The sequence below is a fragment of the Argopecten irradians genome, chromosome 11 (genome assembly GCF_041381155.1).
Source record: "Argopecten irradians isolate NY chromosome 11, Ai_NY, whole genome shotgun sequence".
Classification (NCBI taxonomy): Eukaryota; Metazoa; Mollusca; class Bivalvia; order Pectinida; family Pectinidae; genus Argopecten; species Argopecten irradians.
Window position 1 is genome coordinate 8,269,048 of NC_091144.1, and position 20,337 is coordinate 8,289,384.

Genomic DNA, 20,337 nt, shown 5'->3' on the forward strand with positions numbered 1-20,337 from the left:
ATACCGACATTAAAGGTGTGTAATGTATTATCTTGCCTTGACATGTGAAGATGAGTCAATATATGTGGTATAAGTATTTCGACAACATCGGGGATCTAATGCCCTAAGGTACTTTCATGCCAAAGGGGTTTATTGCATCATGACTTGAAGTCAAAAGACACTTAACCGGACCAAATCATCTGCCTCGTCAGTTTCATTTACAGGACCTTCAGGTTTGCATATGACATATCCCAGGGGTGTAGATCATGTCAGTGATAATAACCCCTGGACTATCGAGGATGTTTTTTGGTTAGATACAATGCAGTGTTTACTTTACAATAGTGTGTCAGCTATGATCGATGCGTCTTATGCAGTGTGATTGGATGAGAAAGGCCACACAAACAGATAACGATGAAATCAAATACGAAGAGAATATTTCGTAAATCAATATATTTTATTGCGAGAATATCGCTGAATTTACCGAGCTTTCTAGACAAGTGATCAACGATATTGTAACACAGATACACAAATCTAATACTGAAAAACAGTTAACAGCAATATGACTCAAAGTTTCTTTTCTGTATAATATAACTTTATAGTTGAAACTACATGTGCGATATTAAACATTCATTTCACTATAGTTTTAGATATATTCATATAATAACATGTAAGTGGATGCCAAGGAGGCACCAACAGTCAGGGTAATGTAAGGGCAGGTGTCAAGGAGACACCAACAGTCAGGGTAATGTGAGGGCAGGTGTCAAGGAGACAGCAACAGTCAGAGTAATGTGAGGGCAGGTGTCAAGGAGACAGCAACAGTCACAGTAATGTGAGGGCAGGTGTCAAGGAGACAGCAACAGTCAGGGTAATGTGAGGGCAGGTGTCAAGGAGACAGCAAAAGTTAGGGTAATGTGAGGGCAGGTGTCAAGGAGACAGCAAAAGTTAGGGTAATGTGAGGGCAGGTGTCAAGGAGACAGCAACAGTCAGGGTAACGTGAGGGCAGGTGTCAAGGAGACAGCAACAGTCAGGGTAATGTGAGGGCAGGTGTCAAGGAGACAGCAACAGTCAGGGTAATGTGAGGGCAGGTGTCAAGGAGACAGCAACAGTCAGAGTAATGTGAGGGCAGGTGTCAAGGAGACAGCAACAGTCAGAGTAATGTGAGGGCAGGTGTCAAGGAGACGCCAAAAGTCAGGGTAATGTGAGGGCAGGTGTCATGGAGGCACCAACAGTCAGGGTAATGTAAGGGCAGGTGTCAAGGAGGCACCAACAGTCAGGGTAATGTAAGGTGTGAGGGCAGGTGTCATGGAGACAGCAACAATTAGGGTAATGTGAGAGCAGATGTCAAGGAGACACAAACAGTCAGGGTAATGTGAGGGCAGGTGTCAAGGAGACAGCAACAGTCAGGGTAATGTAAGGGCAGGTGTCAAGGAGACAGCAACAGTCAGGGTAATGTAAGGGCAGGTGTCAAGGAGACAGCAACAGTCAGGGTAATGTAAGGGCAGGTGTCAAGGAGATAGCAACAGTCAAGGCAATACAAGGACAGATGTCAAAAAGGCGTCAACAGCCAGGGTCATACAAGAGTATGGGTCAAGGAGACACCAACAGTCAAGGTCATACAAGGGCACATGTCAAGGAGACACCAACAGTCAGGGTAATGTGAATGTAGGTTTGATATAAACAGCCAGGTTAATGTGAATGTAGGTTTGACATCAACAGCCAGGGTAATGTGAATGTAGGTTTGATATAAACAGCCAGGTTAATGTGAATGTAGGTTTGACATCAACAGCCAGGGTAATGTGAGGGTAGGTTTGACATCAACAGCCAGGATCATGAGAAGAGACACCTATTGTCATATAAGGAGTTCATATCAATGTGACATTATTAAATTGTCAAACACTCGGTGTTATATAATATACATTTCATGATGAGGGCTGATGTGATAAAGGGCTGTGCAGTTCTTTACTTCTCATTGGGAAAGTAACCATCTGTTATATCAGGGTGAACACAGTTCCCTTCTTCATTCTGTTTGATGTTGTACACCAGTATGGTAATTTCTCTTATTTCTCTCGTACCTACTGGTGTAATACTGCTTTATCCCAAGCAATACCCACATTGACTGAGGTTGTACTACATATCCATGCAACACAGCCTCATGACATTACTGCATCAACAAAATCATTGATTTCTCAGTAAAATTGTAAAATTGTTTTCAGCAACTACGATGATTTTACTATAGAAGATGCAAACAACAGGATCTGCGAGAAAAATATCATTCAATTTTCATTTATAGAGGGTTTTTTTCAAACTTATTTGTCAAAATGGCGGACTATCGTAATTGTAAAATTGTAACCAAATGTTGAGGTATGAAAGAAAAATATACTCTCATATGTGGATATGATGGATATAGGAATATTCTTCCTTGGCATCCCGAAATAGTGTGAACACCCTCGGCAAACCTCCGGTACTACAACGTTTTAGACTCTCTAGTAGAATATTCCTATCTTTCATATCCATATATGAAAGAGTCTTATAATCTCTGTTTGTGAGCTACCAGAAACGTTAGTGGAACAGTGTCTAGACAAACAAACTACCAGAAACGTTAGTGGAACAGTGTCTAGACAAACAAACTACCAGAAACGTTAGTGGAACAGTGTCTAGACAAACAAACTACCAGAAACGTTTTTTGGAACAGCGTCTAGACAAACAAACTACCAGAAACGTTAGTGGAACAGTGTCTAGACAAACAAACTACCAAAAACGTTAGTGGAACAGCGTCTAGACAAACAAACTACCAAAAACGTTAGTGGAACAGCGTCTAGACAAACAAACTACCAGAAACGTTAGTGGAACAGCGTCTAGACAAACAAACTACCAGAAACGTTAGTGGAACAGTGTCTAGACAAACAAACTACCAGAAACGTTAGTGGAACAGTGTCTAGACAAACAAACTACCAGAAACGTTAGTGGAACAGTGTCTAGACAAACAAACTACCAAAAACGTTAGTGGAACAGTGTCTAGACAAACAAGCTACCAGATCCGTTAGTGAAACAGCGTCAAGAAAAACAAACTACCAAAAACGTTAGTGGAACAGCGTCTAGACAAACAAACTACCAGAAACATTAGTGGAGCAGCGTCTAGACAAACAAACTACCAGAAACATTGGCGGAACAGCGTCTAGACAAACAAACTACCAGACATGTTAGTGGAACAGCGTCTAGACAAACAAACTACCAAAAACGTTAGTGGAACAGCGTCTAGACATACAAACTACCAAAAACGTTAGTGGAACAGCGTCTAGACAAACAAACTACCAAAAACGTTAGTGGAACAGCGTCTAGACAAACAAACTACCAAAAACGTTAGTGGAACAGCGTCTAGACAAACAAACTACCAGAAACGTTAGTGGAACAGCGTCTAGACAAACAAACTACCAGAAACGTTAGTGGAACAGCGTCTAGACAAACAAACTACCAGAAACGTTAGTGGAACAGCGTCTAGACAAACAAACTACCAGAAACGTTAGTGGAACAGCGTCTAGACAAACAATCTACCAGAAACGTTAGTGGAACAGTGTCTAGACAAACAAACTACCAAAAACGTTAGTGGAACAGTGTCTAGACAAACAAGCTACCAGATCCGTTAGTGGAACAGCGTCTAGACAAACAAACTACCAAAAACGTTAGTGGAACAGTGTCTAGACAAAAAAACTACCAAAAACGTTAGTGGAACAGTGTCTAGACAAACAAGCTACCAGAAACGTTAGTGGAACAGCGTCTAGACAAACAAACTACCAAAAACGTTAGTGGAACAGTGTCTAGACAAACAAGCTACCAGAAACATTGGCGGAACAGCGTCTAGACAAACAAACTACCAGAAACGTTAGTGGAACAGCGTCTAGACAAACAAACTACCAAAAACGTTAGTGGAACAGTGTCTAGACAAACAAGCTACCAGAAACATTGGCGGAACAGCGTCTAGACAAACAAGCTACCAGATCCGTTAGTGAAACAGCGTCTAGACAAACAAACTACCAGAAACCAGTGTCTAGACAAACAGTATCTGGTTACTCTAAGAACATGTTAAAATAGTAAATTAGTGAATATTTAAAGTTTTGTTCTTGTGTTACATTGAGATACACCAGTATTTTTAATGACTAGTTTAGATATTTATTCATAACAACTTCACAAAAACAAACACAACTAAAAGGGACTCCACTCCTTTGGTACAGGGCTACAAAATATTTATCAAATGAATGGTTATGATAATACAAATTTACATGTTTGGTTTACTCAGTTAGCTTTTTAACTAATTAGATGTGATATTGGTATGTAAATATTTGTCACCTATTTTGTTAATATTTTTACGGGATATGGATTTAAACAAAGGGAAGTCACTCTGATAGATTAGAATATAGCCCATAGAGATACAACTAAAAACTATATGACAGTTCAAAATATATATCCTTAGGTGTCACTCTTCAAAAACCATAAATAAATGATGTGGAAAATCATTATCATAACATTATTAAAAATTACTTAATTTAAAAACAAATACACACTATTGTTCTTATGAATACTTTCCTTCATTTATAGGTATTGGTGTCACCTTTTTATTCATTCCATTTGGGTATGAAAGAAATTTTATTTGCAAACAATTCATTTTTTTCAGTAAAATCCTAATAGCTGAATATTTATATATCTATACATTTGTTAAAGTTGTTTAGAATAAAACATATTGATTATAACACATTCATTCATATAAAGGAAACATCCGACACACCAACAGGCCAATATACATTGATTTATAAAATACTACCGTGGTAAACATAAATTTATGGTTAAATTGATTCAGAGGGAAAAACCAGTATAAACATAGGACATTTTTTTCCAATTTTTCAAACCTTTGTTTTCCTGCAGGAGCAAGTAGATTCAATCAACAGCCATTATGAAATAAAAAGAATAATTTCCCTTATAGACAAGACTGAATATTTATCTTTACTAAATGATATATAATCACACTTTTGAATCATCTTTAATATAATTTTCCATCTATTTTATTATACATAACTACATAATGTACTAATCACTCAAAAATCATACAAAATGTAATATATATATCTAAGGATCTTTAATACCTTAGTTGTAATATTCTTTGCTGAAAAACATTCCAAAATGTAAATATAAACTGTTCATCATTGCAAGGCATAGTTCTACAGCGATCTAAAAACATGATCTGCTGTTGTGTCAACACACCAGGAATGTGTAAGTTATACATGTTAGAGAAATTATCTATATACAAACTTAGATACACATAAACAAGTGAATGAAATTGTCAATGTGACAATGTCATATAGAACAAAACTTCAAATGATAGGAACTAACTGTTTTCGAATGTCATATACCTTGTAAACTGTATTTATACTACATATGATTTAAATACATATAGTTCACACATTTATAATAATTGTAGTAATCTATAAATTGAAGATATGTCAACAAATTTTCTGATAACTACTTGTGAATACAGCAGAAAAGTAATACATGTACCGGTATGTATATTTAAATATTATTTTCATGTTATTTCATTGTAACATTGATAACAAATTACATTGCTAGTTCATTTACTATTAATCTATCTTTTTAGAAAAAATGCAGCATCAAATTACTAAAGACGAGAATAATAACTTTCAAATTAATGAAAATAATGTTTTCCTTATTTAAGATGTAAAATGTATAAAGTTTGTAATCATTATGTATTAACAAAATCAATACTTAATGATGACATCTGTAAAATTACAAGTTTCATCTTTCATAAAAGAAACACTGTTAAGAATGTTCATAACAAAAATTTGCTAAAAAGACATTTTTTCTAAATATTATCTGAAAATGTTCATCAGATCAAACAATTAAGAAATGAGAATGTTATGTTAACATCTATATAAATACAAGTTGATCTGTTTTAACATAGATCGGTAACTATAAACTCTGACACAGCTTACAACAAATTGTAAAAATACATTAAAGGTTATCACAGAAAATATGTTACCCTATATAAATATCGTATTTCTTTAAAATCCTTACTTATATCACCTTACCTTAATACATGTGTATATGGTATCCAAAGCAACCAAGATCATGAAACCATCTAGTCAAATACACAGAGATGAAATGAACCATATATTGACTGTTGGTTGGAAATTTGTGCCAAGTTCCTATGATCAAACACTGCAAGACCAATCAAAGATACAACTACATAAATATAACAAAGATTTTGATTGGCTAAGCAATTTAAATAATTTTGAAATTGTTTCATGATCATGGAGCTACTATTGACAGTACGTGTACCATCCATGTGCCACACACACACCGTTGGATAACTGATGATTGCCTTACCTGAGCATAACAACATACCGTTATACATCCAAAACTGATTCATCAGGGTTAAGGTACGGTAAGTGTGTAAAATTTGTATTGATAACTCAAATACACCCTCCCAACTTAGATGAAAGCTTAATCAAGGGCAATTAACAAAATATATCTCCTGAGCGATAATATCAGACTGGACGGATCAACATTAGAAATCACAGTATAATACACATTAAACTTTAAAGTAAAGCAATGTATTTATTATCATAAGAGCAAGTAAGGGTGTACATATATTACTCCAAACCCAGAGATGAAGGGGTTGTAATTGATTACTTAACACCTTTTAATTAACCAATTGACTGCCATAATATGGTCCATGTGAAAATTAATAAGTTGAACGATCAAATGTGTATGTAACTGTAACTATCAATATATATATAATCAAGGAATAATGTACATGCGTTGTAAGTTTTTACAAACAAGGAATGTTGAATTTACACTAGGGGGAAATTTATGCTAATTACACGAAGGACATCTTAGTGTGAACATTTTCCATGAATATGATGTTTCATGTATTATACAGTATATAGGAAACTATGATGCAAAATGTTAACAGGTGTATTTATCGCGAAAATAACAACATTGTGAAATGTTTACATGTGGAAATTGCAAAATGAAGCAATTGCAAATATATCCACATGAAAAGTACTCCATTTGTCATTAATTGACTTGATAAAATATGAATGAACCTTTTTAACTTGTAACTGCACTCACATATACCGGTATTTTATATCTGCCGAGTGTTATTACATGTATATACATGTATACTAATCTACCAGTGTAAGTAATGGCACCTTTTAAACATTACATTTGCATTATAATGACCTATCTGGCACCTGCATTTATATACATAAAAAGTATGTAATCCATTTTATCTATAACGGCCTATGATTTATTGCACAAATAAGAAATGTGAAACACATGATAAATTTCATGCCAATCCTCCTCCTTCCCCAAAATACCCCCCTCCCTTACCCCATAAGAAAAACTGAAATCCATGCTTACATGCAGAATTCCAATAAATTATTACAATTTACTAATTAACATTATATAATAATGAAATAGCAGATACCTGAAATTGTTGGACTCAATACATTTAGCTGCTAGAATTAATGTTCAATCTTTATCAATGCATAAGAAATTTTAGCACATGTATTTATTAATTTTCAAATGATATTATGCAAATGTCTTAAATGATGTATTTTCACTATTTTCCTTTATTTTTATACTCATAAAAACCCTCTAAGATAGTTTTCTGGATCTGTCACTGTATGAATTGATTAAACATTATATAAAAAATCCAATATTATCTTTTATAACCATAGATTAATACATTGAAGCTGCTTCAAATATACTTATATCTGTATCTAGATAAAGAATATAAGCATATTTGAAGTATCTTCAATGTATCATTATGGTTACTGCATGTTAATCATTTATAAAAAAAAACCAGGGGTGATCTCAAACTCAAAATGAATAAATAAATAAATATAAAAACATTGAAAAATGTGGGTTATACTTCAACAGGAATATATCAGTTATCAACAACTTACGCTTTTATCACAAAGCCTACACTACAGTATACTATTTCTGACTACTGTACCCAAAAATATGCTTTATGAACACATGTATATTGTGAACAATTCTGGAGATCTACTTTGAAACAAGGGAGCAAACATTCCATAACCAAACATCTAAAAGAATAGCAAAATTATTTTTAAATAATTCTCTATTTTAAATTAATTGATTTTCAGTTTCCACCACTGAAGGAATGAGTAGCTGACCAATGTTGGTAAAGTCAGCTGTATCTTCTCCTAAACATTTTATGAATCACAGCACTTTCCGATATGAATATTACATACATATTCCATTTCAATAATAGTTAGGTTTGTAACAAGGTAGTAAATAGGGTTGTCAACACTCTTATCAACAGTCATGAATAAACCTGTACAGTTTACAGTTCATGACACACATTTAACCAATCATAACCGTCATGTTGAGGTCATGACCCTATAACCTTATTGAGTTATGACAGTTACTGTAGAGGTGAACCACCATAGTTGATAATAAATAATATTTTACATATATTAACAAAATATTTACTTATGATTCATTGATATCATTCTAGATATTAAAAGGTAACTTGCTGTCAATACTCTTTGTAGAAGGTGGTAGAGTTTATAATTCAGGTGTAGTCTAAATATTCAGGATGCATGTTTCTGGTGAAATTCGGTGACTCATCATTCCAGACCGAATCCCTCAGCGTTGTGGATGGCTGTTACGAGTTTCGTTTTGAGAACCTTACGGCTTCGGTAAGCTGGTAGAACAAGCTGGTTAAAGCAAGTGTGCGACATAGGGAGTCTGTAATAAAGGGGAGATAATTAGAGTACTCACAAACTAGAAAGCATGAACCCTCGGTTTAGAAGTAAGAAAATGATCATCATTTACAGACTATATACTACATGTGTAGGCCACGGTTACCTTTTAAAACACTTGTTGAGAACAAAGTAAATAAAGATGATTTTAAAATCCGCTCCAAGTTCATATAAGGTGTTAATTGTTACTATGTGTATGACAAGCTGTTTATAACAAATGACTTTGTTAGTCCCCAGATGGTTCGTTATGACCATGTTTTACAGTACATATCATGGATTGCACAAATATTTGCACCACAATAATACTTACAGATCAGTTCCTTCTATGCGCGAGATCTTGAAAGTCATTTCTGCCATGCCTCCAATAGGGATCCGGTCACTCCCCGTAGTAAACAACAGAAGTTTCTTCTGCATGTCAAAGGTCATGGACAGCACAGTATCCCAGAAGTACCTAAAACAGACAACAGATGACAACATGTCCATAGAGAACACACTCTCTTATTCTGTTAATAATTGGTTTAAATCATAATCATATTTGATTTATATCCCTTTGATATTATTGCCAATAAAACAGATTGAATTATTGAAATTGAAAGGTATGAATATCCATCAGACTCCAATCCCCTGTTTAACTCAAGTATTATATCATATATTCATTGTGCCAAACTGTTCTAGTTTCAATCTGACCAACTGATGTACATTTTTTGTATCTTCGTTTTGGTTATAAAGCTATGACTACCTTATAGTGGGGTCTTGAGCGTTGTAACCGTCATACGTTGCCACTTTTCGTAACTGATTCATGTCTATCTGAGGATTGCCACACACTAACATCTCCACTTCCTGTGGCCTCAGCATCTAAAGAACAACAAAAGACGATCTACATCAAGGTAATCACAATATTGCACACAGTGCACTTAATATCAATGTCAAGGTCATCTGCAAGTGTCAAGGTTATCCGCAACTCATCCTGGTGATCTTCTACATTATATTGTTTATGTGAAATGTTTGATGTCAAATTATTTCATGGGTGGAAAAAAATGTCGTAACAGACCAATTTTGAAAACCATGAAAACAACCAGATTTCCTGCACCATGAAAAGGACATGTTATACAGTATTAGTGTGTTTATTAAAGTGTGGTCAAGTGTGGTCAAGTACACGTCACTGTGTCCCTAAACAATGACCAATTACTTTGTATTTATTAAGCAATGATTAATAAATCTGTATTTTCATGTGGTTGCAAATTATGTTGAAGTATCACACTTTAGAAATTATATACTGAGTGAAATGATAATGATAAACCATTGGTATTCTTACAATAAGAGCGTTTGAAGCACAGACGCTATGGAAACCGTGGTAGAATGCCTTGAACTGAGCATAAATAGCTTTGTTGATGATCCAGTCAATGTATAGTTGTACATATTCTGTAAAATAGACATGCAAAATTAGCTACACAATCAACAGAGCAAGGAAACACAAAACTAGCTACACAATCAACAGAGCAAGGAAACACAAAATTACCTACACAATCAACAGAGCAAGGAAACACAAAATTACATACACAATCAACAGAGCAAGGAAACACAAAATTACCTACACAATCAACAGAGCAAGGAAACACAAAATTACCTACACAATCAACAGAGCAAGGAAACACAAAATTACCTACACAATCAACAGAGCAAGGAAACACAAAATTACCTACACAATCAACAGAGCAAGGAAACACAAAATTACCTACACAATCAACAGAGCAAGGAAACACAAAATTACCTACACAATCAACAGAGCAAGGAAACACAAAATTACCTACACAATCAACAGAGCAAGGAAACACAAAATTACCTACACAATCAACAGAGCAAGGAAACACAAAATTACCTACACAATCAACAGAGCAAGGAAACACAAAATTACCTACACAATCAACAGAGCAAGAAAACACAAAATTACCTACACAATCAACAGAGCAAGGAAACACAAAATTACCTACACAATCAACAGAGCAAGGAAACACAAAATTACCTACACAATCAACAGAGCAAGGAAACACAAAATTACCTACACAATCAACAGAGCAAGGAAACACAAAATTACCTACACAATCAACAGAGCAAGGAAACACAAAATTACCTACACAATCAACAGAGCAAGGAAACACAAAATTACCTACACAATCAACAGAGCAAGGAAACACAAAATTACCTACACAATCAACAGAGCAAGGAAACACAAAATTACCTACACAATCAACAGAGCAAGGAAACACAAAATTACCTACACAATCAACAGAGCAAGGAAACACAAAATTACCTACACAATCAACAGAGCAAGGAAAACACAAAATTACCTACACAATCAACAGAGCAAGGAAACACAAAATTACCTACACAATCAACAGAGCAAGGAAACACAAAATTACCTACACAATCAACAGAGCAAGGAAACACAAAATTACCTACACAATCAACAGAGCAAGGAAACACAAAATTACCTACACAATCAACAGAGCAAGGAAACACAAAATTACCTACACAATCAACAGAGCAAGGAAACACAAAATTACCTACACAATCAACAGAGCAAGGAAACACAAAATTACCTACACAATCAACAGAGCAAGGAAACACAAAATTACCTACACAATCAACAGAGCAAGGAAACACAAAATTACCTACACAATCAACAGAGCAAGGAAACACAAAATTACCTACACAATCAACAGAGCAAGGAAACACAAAATTTACCTACACAATCAACAGAGCAAGGAAGGAAACACAAAATTACCTACACAATCAACAGAGCAAGGAAACACAAAATTACCTACACAATCAACAGAGCAAGGAAACACAAAATTACCTACACAATCAACAGAGCAAGGAAACACAAAATTACCTACACAATCAACAGAGCAAGGAAACACAAAATTACCTACACAATCAACAGAGCAAGGAAACACAAAATTACCTACACAATCAACAGAGCAAGGAAACACAAAATTACCTACACAATCAACAGAGCAAGGAAACACAAAATTACTACACAATCAACAGAGCAAGGAAAACAAAATTACCTACACAATCAACAGAGCAAGGAAACACAAAATTACCTACACAATCAACAGAGCAAGGAAACACAAATTACTACACAATCAACAGAGCAAGAAACACAAAATTACTACACAATCAACAGAGCAAGGAAACACAAAATTACCTACACAATCAACAGAGCAAGGAAACACAAAATTACCTACACAATCAACAGAGCAAGGAAACACAAAATTACCTACACAATCAACAGAGCAAGGAAACACAAAATTACCTACACAATCAACAGAGCAAGGAAACACAAAATTACCTACACAATCAACAGAGCAAGGAAACACAAAATTACCTACACAATCAACAGAGCAAGGAAACACAAAATTACCTACACAATCAACAGAGCAAGGAAACACAAAATTACCTACACAATCAACAGAGCAAGGAAACACAAAATTACCTACACAATCAACAGAGCAAGGAAACACAAAATTACCTACACAATCAACAGAGCAAGGAAACACAAAATTACCTACACAATCAACAGAGCAAGGAAACACAAAATTACCTACACAATCAACAGAGCAAGGAAACACAAAATTACCTACACAATCAACAGAGCAAGGAAACACAAAATTACCTACACAATCAACAGAGCAAGGAAACACAAAATTACCTACACAATCAACAGAGCAAGGAAACACAAAATTACCTACACAATCAACAGAGCAAGGAAACACAAAATTACCTACACAATCAACAGAGCAAGGAAACACAAAATTACCTACACAATCAACAGAGCAAGGAAACACAAAATTACCTACACAATCAACAGAGCAAGGAAACACAAAATTACCTACACAATCAACAGAGCAAGGAAACACAAAATTACCTACACAATCAACAGAGCAAGGAAACACAAAATTACCTACACAATCAACAGAGCAAGGAAACACAAAATTACCTACACAATCAACAGAGCAAGGAAACACAAAATTACCTACACAATCAACAGAGCAAGGAAACACAAAATTACCTACACAATCAACAGAGCAAGGAAACACAAAATTACCTACACAATCAACAGAGCAAGGAAACACAAAATTACCTACACAATCAACAGAGCAAGGAAACACAAAATTAGCTAAAAGTTTATTGTAACTGAAGGATTAAGTCTTTAATGTTTAGTTACTAATAAACAAGTCAATGTGAGAATTAGCAGATACAATCCAAAGCGTGAGCAAACTTTCTCCTATAGACAGTCAAAGGTCAAAATATAGGTTACAGTTATCTTTTTGACCCCATTTTGAAGTAAATGTACAAGTGAAAAATAGTAATTGTAAATCATTTTACAATACTGTATTTCTGCTTAGAATCAAATATAAGATAAACATACAAAATCATGTTTGAAGCAGACTGTATTTAAGAAATCAAAGATGTCAGTTTTCACCAGCCCCAGCAATACTATGCTGAAAGTAAAACATTTGAATATATAAGTGAGCTGACCTGATCTGTTGCTATTGGTAACAGGAATGTTAGCACCACCAGTTTTGAGATCAACTGTCCTCACATCACCAAACTCAGTCAGGGAAATCTGAAAGATTTACATTTGTATTTAACATTTTACTAAAATACTTATATCACATTCCTGACTATAAAATTAAGAATGCTATATGCAGTGAAACATTTGAATCTTGGTTCCACTATACTTCCAATGAGCTAGCAGCTACCTAATGGTGCTCTTTGAAATGTTGTAGCATTCCTTACTTTGAACATGAAGTGAAATACCACATATGCTGAGCACATGTTACTATAATCATAAGTAATCAACGTTGTTTATGCTATAGAAGTTACAATTTTGTTGTATTAATCTCAAAATGAATATGAAGCATGGTTGTAGTTTACAATATGAAATCAGGAACTAAAGGAAAATATAACTGTGCATGCACTTTAATCTTCTGTACATTAATGGAAAACAGTTTAATACTTTAATAGGGTATGTGAGCATATTTCCTCCCTTCCTGGTAATCCTCACAAACATTTATTTACTGGTAATCAGACTATCTTTACCTGAAATGTCATACAGAAATCCTCCTCCACGTCTCCTTCGTAATTCAGTAGGTCTTCCAGTCCACTCGCCACGCCCTGAAGTATAAAATAACTCACTGAGTACATTACTAACCCAAGACGGTAGTAAATGAAACCACATAATAATAATGGACATATTGACTTCAGTTGAAAGTGGAAGGTTTAATGATTGTTAGAAAGTCTATTTTAATTTGGTATACAATCATGTACTTTATTTATACGGCACAATTTACATGGACCTACATTTGTACAAACTCTTGAAAAATTCATGGAAATGAAATTTTTAGAATCCTCAGTCTATATTAATTAGCCTTAGTTACTCCTTTACAGTAATCACTAGATATTCTGTAGATATAGATATTGAAATAAAATATAATGACATCAAAAAGTTAATGCACACCTTAAATACACCATCATAGTCAAAAACAGACCAAATAATTTTGGTGAAATTTAATCCAACCATCATCAAAGTTAATATTCTACATCAGATATTTCAGCATTTGACCACCTACTGGTTGTACGAGTTTGAAGTCCTCCAGGGTTATTGGAGTAACGCCTACAACAGCATTAGGGTTATTATACGGCACCACTGCTGGGCTGAGGAGCTTTTTGTAACAGCATGGTGGGAACCGTATATCTAAGTTAATACTGTTATACACAGCTAGTCCCATCAGCTGAGGAAGAGTTAAGGCCCTTTATTTAACATACTGTCAGCACTTACATCCTAGCCTAACACATCAGCTGGTGTTATCTCATGTTTCAAATGGAAATGAGAATGAAACCTTGATTGTTTTCTATCAATCGATTCCCATTTTACTTTAAAACAAGGCTACATCCAGCACTTTCAGAACAAAATTCTGGAAAATTTGCTACAGAGCAAATATTCGCTTGACAAGGCCACAAAATCACTTCGTATCAAAAGATAATTCATTATAAGCAAATTTGTTATAGTCACAACCTTTCTAAAAGAAGTATAGATGAAGAGGAGCCAGAACCAGGGATTTTAGTTTATATTGTATTCAAATAAGCAGAAATTCCTATCAAGAAGATTTGTCTCAAGAAAGTTTCACTGTATATGGTATTTCAAAATGAACAAAGATGGGTTCCATTTAGATTTACAGTGAAATCTCTATATTCTGTATTTGCATATTACAGAGTTATCTGCCCTTGGGGGTAGGTATTGATTGTGACATCATGTGTTGCGAGCACAACGTCATACTTTTCGGAGAAAACAATGTAAATTGCGCTCACAAAATAATGACATTACAATTAATATCTACCCGCAAGGGAGCTTACTCTGTAATATGTAAAGACCGAATAAACGGGATTACACAAGAAACATTGGCATTCTAAATAGAAACATGAACCGCTGTGTAAGTCAATGATCCAGCCAAACACTGTATAAAAGGATACAACACCCATCAGGTTGAACTCCTGGTAACTCTCACATGGCGCTGAACTGAACCAGTGAACTCCAGCCTTTTTATCATAAGTAAACATGCCTGTTGGAAAGAAGAAAGCTCCAATATCAAATTATAGTACATTGTGATCAAAGTTCATTGAAAAGTTCTGTGACAAAATTGAAAGGTTTTCTTTACAAACTTGTTTTAAAAATCAAAGCAAGGAGCTGACCAAAAGCAATACAAGCAGTTTTTTTAACATTCAATTTTTTTTGAAAATACACTTGTGTTACCAGCCATTATTATCATAAAATTGCATGTTTTCAAGAATTTTCTTATACATTTATTATTGGGTTTTCATTGCTCAAAGAATATTTGAAGCTTTTCAAGAGATAGCAGACTTTAGCACTTGTTTAAAGTTTTCAATAGTATCATTTAGTAAACATTTGGCAAATTTTATCAGATAAATACATTTTCATCTTATCATTCTACACTGACAGACTTGAAGTTCATCAAACTTACCGTAGTCAGACTGAAAAATCTGTCGGATTAGGAGAAGGAACCATTCCTTTGTCAGTCCCCCCATATCTAGTCCTGCTTCACCCATAAACGTCACTTTCAACTTCTTTTTTAGATCATGCTGCTTCCTTGCGATCTGTTTGTTATTAATCGTAAGAGATAAAATTGTGACAAAAGCAGACAGCAAACTTTTGTTTGCAGAATCCATCAAAGGTAGTCCCAAATAAAAAAGAAAAGCTTTTGGTTTGGTGAATTCTGCAGATCATATTGATGTACATGTATAATTATCATAAAACTGCATTTACACATGGTGTCATTAATCATAGAATTAAAATAATATATTATCACAAAATATTTTTTCCAAAAAAGTTTTTTCTTAGTTTAGCATGTAGCAGTAACCATAGTCAAAATTCTATGTTAATTCACATGCAATAAAAAAATATGAACTTTTAGGAAATGAAAGGTAACATGTTTTTTTTTAAACTGGAGTTTTTAGCTTTTACCTCATTAAGGGAATCTGACACAATGTGTGATCTTCTCACATTGAGATTCAAAAACAGCATTCCTACATCTGGTAGTTGTCGCCGCTGAACCTTAGCAACCAAGCTTCTCTATAAACAGGGCAATGACAAAATCAAGCTTTTGTGTGAAAGTGACCATTTTTCATCAATGTTTATACACAGAAAGCTATACATTAGATGATGAATACCTCAGTGTAACTGTATCTCATATATGATCAGGCATAAAAGTCTTTGTAATAAAAATTTGGATGGTGTTATTGTTGAACACTCTAATTTTAAATCTGGCAAAAATGAAAGAAAGTCATGACAAATAATTTTTTTTTACCCTGGCCATGATAATCATCTGTTGTTCAGAATCTTTCTGCAATATGGACCTCTTGGCTGAAATACTGAGTATGAATGGGTACTGGCAGAACGAAAACCTGAAATACAATATCACCTTTACATTAAAGCAGAATATACCAACAAAATTTCTACTGAGTTATCAATACATATTCATTACTAAAGACTTTTGTAATGTCTCAGAAATGCACAGAAAATTACTTACTGTTGAAGGTTACCGGTACCACTTTGTTCAAAAAATCTTAATACATGGTAAACTTAAGGTAAACTTAAATGCCATTATGATAACATATCTGATTCTAAGTAATCTTTACCCTCATACATTGTAGCAATGCAATATGAGAATTAATATTTCTTTTAAAATCCCACTTCAGTCATAGTGCCATTTAGCAAATTCTTAAACTTGTACAACAAAAGTAACTAGAACTGCTGTACAGGAGGTCAACCTTATATTATCCTCACCCCCGCCCCTACTTTACCATAGCCATATATTTTGCACTTTCAGTCTCACTTTACCTGGTGATGTCACACTTACCAAGAGCAGTGACTAGGATCTGATGACAAAAGTCCACTGTTTTACCCAGTGCTGACACACTTACCCTGAGCAGTGACTAGGATCAGATGATAAAAGTCCACTATTTTACCTGGTGATGTCACACTTACCAAGAGCAGTGACTAGGATCTGATGACAAAAGTCCACTGTTTTACCCAGTGCTGACACACTTACCCAGAGCAGTGACTAGGATCAGATGATAAAAGTCCACTATTTTACCTGGTGATGTCACACTTACCCAGAGCAGTGACTAGGATCAGATGATAAAAGTCCACTGTTTTACCTGGTGAGGTCACACTTACCCTGAGCAGTGACTAGGATCTGATGATAAAAGTCCACTGTTATACCTGGTGAGGTCACACTTACCCTGAGCAGTGACTAGGATCTGATGACAAAAGTCCACTGTTTTACCCAGTGCTGACACACTTACCCAGAGCAGTGACTAGGATCTGATGATAAAAGTCCACTGTTTTACCCAGTGAGCAGTGACTAGGATCTGATGACAAAAGTCCACTGTTTTACCCAGTGCTGACACACTTACCCTGAGCAGTGACTAGGATCTGATGATAAAAGTCCACTGTTTTACCCAGTGCTGACACACTTACCCTGAGCAGTGACTAGGATCTGATGATAAAAGTCCACTGTTTTACCCAGTGCTGACACACTTACCCGAAGCAGTGACTAGGATCACATGATAAAAGTCCACTGTTTTACCTGGTGAGGTCACACTTACCCTGAGCAGTGACTAGGATCTGATGACAAAAGTCCACTGTTTTACCCAGTGCTGACACACTTACCCTGAGCAGTGACTAGGATCTGATGATAAAAGTCCACTGTTATACCTGGTGAGGTCACACTTACCCTGAGCAGTGACTAGGATCTGATGATATAAGTCCATTGTTATACCTGGTGAGGTCACACTTACCCTGAGCAGTGACTAGGATCTGATGATAAAAGTCCACTGTTTACCTGTGAGGTACACTTACCTGAGCAGTGACTAGGATATGATGATAGGTAAGTCCACTGTTATACCTGGTGAGGTCACACTTACCCTGAGCAGTGACTAGGATCTGATGATATAAGTCCACTGTTATACCTGGTGAGGTCACACTTACCCTGAGCAGTGACTAGGATCTGATGATAAAAGTCCACTGTTATACCTGGTGAGGTCACACTTACCCTGAGCAGTGACTAGGATCTGATGATATAAGTCCACTGTTATACTGGTGAGGTCACACTTACCCTGAGCAGTGACTAGGATCTGATGATATAAGTCCACTGTTATACCTGGTGAGGTCACACTTACCCTGAGCAGTGACTAGGATCTGATGATATAAGTCCACTGTTATACCTGGTGAGGTCACACTTACCCTGAGCAGTGACTAGGATCTGATGATATAAGTCCACTGTTATACCTGGTGAGGTCACACTTACCCTGAGCAGTGACTAGGATCTGATGATATAAGTCCACTGTTATACCTGGTGAGGTCACACTTACCCTGAGCAGTGACTAGGATCTGATGATATAAGTCCACTGTTATACCTGGTGAGGTCACACTTACCCTGAGCAGTGACTAGGATCTGATGATATAAGTCCACTGTTATACCTGGTGAGGTCACACTTACCCTGAGCAGTGACTAGGATCTGATGATATAAGTCCACTGTTTATACCTGGTGAGGTCACACTTACCCTGAGCAGTGACTAGGATCTGATGATATAAGTCCACTGTTATACCTGGTGAGGTCACACTTACCCTGAGTAGTGACTAGGATCTGATGATAAAAGTCCACTGTTTTACCTGGTGATGTCACACTTACCCTGAGCAGTGACTAGGATCTGATGATATAAGTCCACTGTTATACCTGGTGAGGTCACACTTACCCTGAGTAGTGACTAGGATCTGATGATAAAAGTCCACTGTTTTACCCAGTGCTGTCACACTTACCCTGAGTAGTGACTAGGATCTGATGATATAAGTCCACTGTTTGACCCAGTGCTGTCACACTTACCCTGAGCAGTGACTAGGATCTGATGACAAAAGTCCACTGTTTTACACAGTGCTGTCACACTTACCCTGAGTAGTGACTAGGATCTGATGATATAAGTCCACTGTTATACCTGGTGAGGTCACACTTACCCTGAGTAGTGACTAGGATCTGATGATATAAGTCCACTGTTATACCTGGTGATGTCACACTTACCCGGACCAGTGACTAGGATCTGATGTTTACCCAGTGACATCTCACTTACCCGGAGCAATGACTAGGGTTCTGCCAGGTGTAGTATTCAGCCATGAGATCCAGAAAGTCGAGACTGCTATTGTAGAAATCAGATATTGGCACTAACAGGGGACTAGATAAATTGTTGGCAGCATCTGAAGAACAAAAGCATAACCTTTGTGTGCATCCTCAACAATGTCATCAATATTGGCGTGAAGTGGACAGACCAATGTTCATGTTGCAGGAGGATCATTTGTGACTAACACTACTTTACATGGAAACCGTGAAAAAAATATGAAAATCCCATGAAACTCCCATTAAACCATGAAAACATACCATGAAATTTAGTTCATGGTGCCATGAAAAAGTTGTAATATATTACATGGGACAATGAAAACACAATGAAATGGCTGGTATATACAAGCAATTACCCCATGAACTATTTTCATGGTCATGATTTCCAGTGACAACAACATTCATAGCCATGATTCCTTGCAATTTAATGGCCATGAAGAGAAAATGCAGTTGACAAAGTGATCATCATAGCCTTACAATCTCCTTTAAAGTTTGAAAGATTTTTCACCCCATGATCTCTATTTGTTATTAAGCTTTCATGGCCATGAAATATAACTTCGTTTATTTAAGTAAAATAGTTTTAGCTTTCATGGCCATGAAATAGAACATAATAGTTTATTTCAATTAAAATAGTGAGAGCTTTCATGGCCATGAAATGGAACTTCAAAATAGTTCAACTTAACATTAAACTAATTAATAACATTGATGAGAAACCCTTTCATATTGAATTAATTTTCTTTAAATTAAAGTTTCTAAATATCCAAGGTTTTACATGCTGTATCTTCTGAGTGAAATTTCT

The 20,337-nt window shown here is 35.6% G+C and overlaps 1 protein-coding gene across 2 annotated transcripts in view; it reads right to left on the reverse strand.

Moving 5' to 3' along the window:
• Window positions 1-403: 403 nt before the first annotated feature.
• Window positions 404-20,337, reverse strand: part of LOC138334680 (probable E3 ubiquitin-protein ligase HECTD2) — a 48,241-nt gene continuing 28,307 nt past the window's right edge. For both annotated transcript variants that reach the window (XM_069283342.1, XM_069283341.1), the window contains 12 exons: window positions 19,495-19,618; window positions 16,673-16,769; window positions 16,330-16,437; window positions 15,830-15,962; window positions 15,321-15,409; window positions 14,420-14,581; window positions 13,890-13,964; window positions 13,326-13,413; window positions 10,096-10,202; window positions 9,520-9,635; window positions 9,091-9,231; window positions 404-8,766 (listed from right to left, as the gene is read on the reverse strand). In XM_069283342.1, coding sequence (XP_069139443.1) covers window positions 8,646-8,766; window positions 9,091-9,231; window positions 9,520-9,635; window positions 10,096-10,202; window positions 13,326-13,413; window positions 13,890-13,964; window positions 14,420-14,581; window positions 15,321-15,409; window positions 15,830-15,962; window positions 16,330-16,437; window positions 16,673-16,769; window positions 19,495-19,618 — 1,361 coding nt within the window. In that variant the 3' untranslated portion in view covers window positions 404-8,645. The remainder of the gene's footprint in view (window positions 8,767-9,090; window positions 9,232-9,519; window positions 9,636-10,095; window positions 10,203-13,325; window positions 13,414-13,889; window positions 13,965-14,419; window positions 14,582-15,320; window positions 15,410-15,829; window positions 15,963-16,329; window positions 16,438-16,672; window positions 16,770-19,494; window positions 19,619-20,337) is intronic.